The 6,613-nt window shown below is 52.2% G+C and overlaps 1 protein-coding gene across 2 annotated transcripts in view; it reads left to right on the forward strand.

The window, feature by feature from the left end:
- Nucleotides 1–3,376, forward strand: part of CLUH (CLUH binding protein of NUMT mRNA) — a 37,622-nt gene extending 34,246 nt beyond the window's left edge. For both annotated transcript variants that reach the window (XM_086624723.1, XM_009985224.2), the window contains exons 23-26: nucleotides 260–353; nucleotides 1,103–1,237; nucleotides 2,520–2,593; nucleotides 3,023–3,376. In XM_086624723.1, coding sequence (XP_086480849.1) covers nucleotides 260–353; nucleotides 1,103–1,237; nucleotides 2,520–2,593; nucleotides 3,023–3,191 — 472 coding nt within the window. In that variant the 3' untranslated portion in view covers nucleotides 3,192–3,376. The remainder of the gene's footprint in view (nucleotides 1–259; nucleotides 354–1,102; nucleotides 1,238–2,519; nucleotides 2,594–3,022) is intronic.
- Nucleotides 3,377–6,613: the final 3,237 nt, after the last annotated feature.

Here is a 6,613-nt window from a genome sequence, read left to right on the forward strand (position 1 = left end):
GCAGGAGGGAAAAATCCTCAGTGCAGTCTTGACTTCTGTAGGTCTCTGTCAGCATTTCAACAAAAATCCAACCCAAATCAGTGTAGTACATGAATCCCCAAACAGGGTGGGAGGAGTAACTCCCAGGGTTCTGCATTCAGGGTCGGGTGTCTGCCTCCTTTGGCACTGGAGTTAAGACTTCCAGCCTAAACATGGTTGTGCTCCCTGTGGTGCAGAAATGTTTCTTCTTCATGAAAGAAGAACCTTTTTCCTCCCTCAGCCACCACTTGGTAGCCCGAGTGTACGAGAGCAAAGCAGAATTCCGGTCAGCTCTGCAGCACGAGAAGGAAGGCTACACCATCTACAAAAACCAGGTAAGGAGCAGGTGTGCTGCTGGCTTGTGTCATCACTGTCCTGCCAGAAACGAGCAGCACCACTGCAGAGCAGTGCCACGACGTGGAACTGGGGGGCCTTTCTCACAAACAGCTCTGAGCAGCTCCAGGGAGTCTTCTTTGTAGGGATGGGGCAGAATTGCTGCCCTCTACAATAACTGACCGCTCTTTGAATGACTTCCTGCAAGTTTGTTCTTGCTGTACCCCTGTTGCTGGACAGAAACTCGTTGGTGGTGTGGCCCCACGTTCTGGCAGGGCACCGACAGAACTGGTCTGTTCTTTCCACTTTTGGCACCATCTGTCTTTTAAATACCAGATCCAAACTCGTTTGGTAGTTGGGCTGTTTCGTGGGCAGCACCTTCTCCCGCTCGCAGCCCGCGTTGATGCACAGTGAAACTTCTGCATCAGCCCAGGGGCTGTCTGAACACGCCCGCAGTTGTACGCGGTGATTCGGCGCCGTCCCACTGGCTGAGAGCACAGCCCGGTGAGGGGAAGGCTGCTCACCCGCCAGACGTGCTCCTACTTGATGGAAATGTGTAATGTTGATAATAAGGCTCCTAGAGGAATTGTTGTTTGTTTGTTCTCTGAATGCCAAGGCAGGTAAAATCCCGTTCGGAGGAGTTTCTGTAAGGATGTTGAGCTCGCAGAGACTAGGAGTGCACCCGAGTTTGGGTCCTCTTCTGATTTGTGATGTTGTACCTTTTTTTTTTTTCCTTCCTCTTTCTGATTAGCTTGGAGAACACCATGAAAAGACCAAAGAGAGCTCCGAGTACTTGAAATACCTGACTCAGCAAGCAGTTGCTCTTCAACGCACAATGAACGAGATCTACAAGAACGGCTCCAACGCGAACATCATGCCACTTAAGGTAACCTTGTGCAGCGAGAGCAGCCGGGAGCCCTTGCCACGAAGGCAGATGGGTCTTTAGCTGCTCCTGAAGGACACGGCAGTCTGCGCACGCCGCCGTCGCCTGTGCAGGAGGCTACACCACGACAGGTGGTAACGGCTGTGCCAGTTCATGGGCGGGAGGTCCCTGGAAAGGCTCAGACACACAGGGCAGTGTTGGTGACACGGACTGAGCATCTGTCCACTCCGTGGCTCAACGGAGTGGTTCTGGGCTCCGGCTGTTCCTCCTGAGCTCCGGCAGCTGACGGCGTTGCAGGACACCCAGAGAAGGGGGTGAGGAGGCGCTGGGCAGCTCGCGGTGCGGGAGCCGGGGACGCCTACGCGCAAACCTGCCCCTCCGCTGACTCACTGGCTGTAGGCAGGTTGCTCAATCCAAAAGTACTTCAGTTTCGTCATCCTAGGAACTGCTGTCATCTTGCACCAGGTGCTTTGTTCTCCTTCCAAGGATTTTGTGGTGTGGGGAGGCAGGGCAGCCGAGCGGAGCACGGGAGGGGCCTGCCTTGCCTTGCCTTACATGGAGCAGGAATGGATTGGCCCTCTTGGGCCAAACCCAGCTGCTCTTATCTGCCCCTGCAGCTGGCAGATGACACCAGCCCAGCTGTGGCATATCAGGAGGAGCATGCACTAACTGGTGTGGTGGGTGCTGGCCCTGCCGTGCTGGGCAGCAGTGGCTGCCAGAGGACTGTGAGCCGGTGGGCTGGGAAGAGGCTCCCAGTGGCAGAGGCTCCCTCCCAGTGGAAAGGGCAGAGCAGGACGGTGCTCTGTGGGAGCGGTTGGGTTTTCTTCTCACTGCAAAGAACTGGGTGCCGAACCCGGGGAGTTTATGGCAGAGCAATTGGAGCGTGAGGGCCTCGAATCGAGTAAATGGTCAAGTACAGAAAATAGTGTCCAGCCAAGAGGCTCAAACCTGTCAAGTTTTACCCTTGTTAAAACGCTTGAAGGAGGGAACAAAAAAAAAACCAAACCCACACATTTTTGAACTGACACCCCGCATTTAAGGCCTTCAGAGCTCAGAGGGGAGGTTGCCCACAGTGGCTGGGAACCTCTAGATGCTGCTTTTCAATTTCTGGATATGAAGAGGTAGAAAATATAAATTAAGCCACTTTACAGCTGGTAGCGTGCCATATGAGCCCTAGGTTTTTCTCAGCTGTTGGTAAATGGTGTCTGGACTTGCTCAGGAGCTCTGAGTTCTTCTGTCTGGGTTTTGACTTTTAAAACTCTTTTTTTTTTCTCTTATTCTGTAGTTCACAGCTCCCAGTATGGCCAGTGTCCTGGAGCAGCTCAACATTATCAATGGAATTCTCTTCATTCCACTAAGGTAGAGTGATACCTCTGTGTGTTGCACATTTAGAAATCAAGCAGTCTTTTTTATTATCTTTGTTCCTGAGAGAGCATAAGCCCAGTGCTTCCCTTTGCATTCTGAGTCACTGGCCCAAACGTGGTTTCTGGTGATCTTGGGTGCGCCGCTTCTCTTCAGGCAGAGCTAGGCAAATAATGGCAGAAATTGTCACTTCTGCATGAAAACTCCTTTTGAAGGTGCTGGGTCCCCTGAAGGCACTCCTGAACACTTGCAAAGGGATGCTCTGCAGGATCCCTGGGCAATCCTTAGTGGCACTAAAAAAGCTCCTGGCTGGAGGAACATTCCATGAAATGTCAGATGTCTCGTTCAAAACTGTAACCTTGAGCCTGTAGCTCAAGTTCCTAAAGCTACGCTAATGTTTGCTCCCCTTCCTCGTTTCCCCTTCAGCCAAAAAGACTTGGAGAACCTTAAAGCAGAGGTGCAGCGGCGCCAGCAGCTCCAAGAAAGCCTAAAAAGTGGCGAACAGCTGGAACCAGAGGACAAAGCTGTGGAGGAGAAAGTGGCTGAGCCAAGCATGCCTTCTGCTGAGATCCCCTTAACACAGAGCTCTGCTTAATGTGTACCTCGCTTAAAAAAAAAAAAAAAAAAAAAGTTTAAACCACCCTTTTCTGAAGCTGACCCGGGGCCTCGGCCTCCCCTGGAGCAGCGCCTCCTTCTTTGACAATGTTATTGCACTGGTACAATTAATACACAATGCAAAGAACTAATCTGAGAAATGTAATCTGTCTGCCCGGGCTCGTGTCCGCCGCGCGCCGGGAGGTGGCCGGATGCAGCAGCGCACGAGGCAGCGGCGGCGAGCGCGGCCGAGGCCGCCACTGCGCGTGTGTGTCCGTGTCGTGTGTGTGCGCAGAGCATCCCCCGTTTCTACTCTGTACATACGGATTCCAAATGAACTGTCTTGAGGTATGTAACATTTCTCAGGTCATTTTTATGTTGACTAAGGACACTGCTTTGCTAAAACAGTACAAAACCAGCCCCACTCACTGCTCGGCGTTCGTGTAAAACGTGGATTGCAAGCCAAAAGATTTATTTTCCCCCCCAGTCACTGTCCCAGTTTGTGCTAAGGAAAAACTAAGCAGCCATATTTGTACCGCTCAGATGACTGAAGCTTGTAACGTATGTGGAAGTGGGGGAATGTACAGCGTTTTCTACATCAGGATATAGCCATTGGATTCCTTTAACCATTTTTTCTACTTTTGGTTGGCAGTTTGGCAATTCAGTGGGGTTTTGTAACATTCACATTCTAATTTTCAAGGTAAAGATATAGATAGAGATGAGAAATAAATATATATATATATATATATGATACTCACAGTTCCACCTCTGCTCTGCTCGCAGCTGAGTAACTTGGGATACTGTATCCAAAGAGTCAGGGCTGGATGTTTAAAAAAGCGCACAAACTTCCATTACGATGGAACCCCCAGTGCCTGGGAGGGACTGGTAACGGCAGCGAACGAGGGCTGAACTACAGTGGTTTTTGCAGGAAATTGTGGCCCTGTTGACAGGAGGAGCGGGACGAGGGGAGGAACAGGCAGCAGCAGGAACTTGGTCTGGTTTGCAGCAGCAAACAGATGTTAACCTGATAGGAACGCTGAGCCAGATTGGAATCGTGTTTCCCACAACCTGAAATCACCGGGCTTCAGGAAGGGGTTAAATAAAAATTCCCCCAGCACTGAGCCCTATGGCTAATCGCTTCTAAACTAACATTTTGCACACTGGTTCTGAGATTGTTGCCAGGGCAGCGTCCATTGCTGGCAATGGATGGCACTGAAATGGCAGAGGCCACTGGACACATCCCCACCAGCCACGAGTCCCATGGTGGTTGGCAGTGCCCAGTGCCGGAGCAGGTGAGCCGCAGGCGCCGACAGAGCTGAATGTCCTTTGATCCCAACATGGAGCTGTGGAACACCCCAGTGCCAGCCCGCAGCCCCCGTGCTGACCCAGGCCAGCCGCCCCCTCCCTCGTGTCGTCTGTCACGGATGGTGCCCTGTGCTCGCGCGTTGCTTCTGTTCCCGACCGTCCGCAGAACAAGTGCTGTCCCTGAGGTCGGTGCCCGCGGGGTCCTGTGCTGCGTTACGGGTGTTGTAACTCTTGGTGGGGGGAGAGGGACGGGGGGGAGCAGCCTCCGAGTTGTTAGAGGTGACAAAGCAGGAGGAGTCTTGCTCCTATTAGAAAAATTCTGAATTTCCTGGAAAGCAATCAATAAATGACTACAGTGCATCTTTCCTACAGGATTTTTTCTTTTACTAGTGTCTTTTCAGTCCATTAAAAGCTTTTTAAACTATTTTAGGTACTTCATTTATTGGTTTCTTTACAATTTGGTGCAAGGTGTTGAATCCCATTAAGCCAAATAGCGTCAGTGGAGCCGCTGCTGAGCGGGAGCCAGTCGGAGAGAACCGGCACTGAGCAGCTGGAGGCTTTGAACCCCGTAACTGCTGCTGCCACAGCGCAGGGTTCAGTGCCCATTACGCACTCCTCTGCCTGCAAGTGTTTGTTCTCTGCATCCAGTATCCACTTCCCCCGGCTGACCTCCCTCAGTGAGGCGCAGTGGGTTGTTTCCCTGCGGAGGTTAACGCTGCCGCTGCGCTCGGCGCCCTTTTCCTCTAACGAGGTGGCCTGTGGACAAAGGCAGCGACTCCGAAGGAGCAGCGATAAAACCCGTGCCAGAACCACGACCCCGGCAAGCCAGAAGCGCAGCAAAACGCACGGCACTGCCCGCTCCGGCAGGACACTTCGGAATCACCTTTGCCTCGAGGGAGAGGAGCTACTTCTGCATCTTGCTCAAGGAGAGACAGGGCTGGAGGGGGCACAGGGCTCCGTGGGGTTTTGTACACACGTGAAATGAAGCTGCAGGATGCAAATCCCAGCTGAGCAGCCTGGCTGCCATCATTGGTTGTTAATCAGCTGCGTTTAACAACAAACGTTCCGTAAGGCTCTCTGCCTCTGCTGGGGTCTGAGCGTTCCCAGTTCTACAAGCAAAACGAACGTGCAAGAACTGACTCCAACCAGCCCTGAGGATACACCAGGGTGGGTGTTCAGCAATCGAACGCAGCTCTCCCAGCCCAGAACAAGGGGCCTGAGAGGCCAACTTTGTTCATCCCGTTACACGCGCCCCACCCTGTCATTGGTGGAATCAAGCCATGTCCAAGCCAAACCCCCCATGTGCAAGTGTCCCGCAGAGGCACCGACCCTCCGCTGTCCCAGAGCGGGCAGGTAACCGTGTGCCAGAAAAACAGCTGCAGCAAAATGAAATTATTTCAGAGAAAGGTGTGAAACATCAGCAATCCTGCAGCAGACCCACAGAAACAGGCTATTTTCATCCTCCTTGCTTGCTTTCCAGCCAGGGATTCACGCCATCACACACAGCACGTACCATAAAAGCTACAACTCACTTTCAAGAGAAACTCCCCAGTTAAACCTTCACTGGTCACGCTGTTCAGGGAGAAGCCCACGCGACTGAACACATTAGCTTCCCACCATAAAAGTCCTATACATGTGTAGCTCCATTCCATATTCAACCCTGTCTGCTGAAAAACATTTAAATACCCATCAGTGTTGTGTCAAAACAGGAAACAACTGGTGGAAACTGGTCTCATACACTTAAAAAGCTGCTTTCAATGAGCCACTCGCTGCATAAAGCTACAAGTCACCAAGTTGAAGGGAAAATAAAATTCAGCTGCCCCAGTTGCTCTTAGCAACTTCCCTTATCTCTCCATTTGACAAGCTGTTCACAAACATATCATATTCCCTTTCCAGCCTGCATCCCAACGCCGCCTCCGGCCGAAACCCTTCGCCTCCGCTGGGACGGCTGACTCGGCCGAGCAGGACATTCAGTTGTTCCTCCCCGACAGAGCCAGCCTCCCCAGAAGCCTCCCAGGTCTGTTCCTGGTACCAAGTTACACCGTGCCAGACGCACGTGGAGCGTAACTGGCAGGAGCTTTGGCTCATTCTCTCCCTCGCATCATGGTCAAGGTCACG

This window comes from Tauraco erythrolophus, chromosome 21, assembly GCF_009769465.1.
Source record: "Tauraco erythrolophus isolate bTauEry1 chromosome 21, bTauEry1.pri, whole genome shotgun sequence".
NCBI classification, from domain to species: Eukaryota; Metazoa; Chordata; class Aves; order Musophagiformes; family Musophagidae; genus Tauraco; species Tauraco erythrolophus.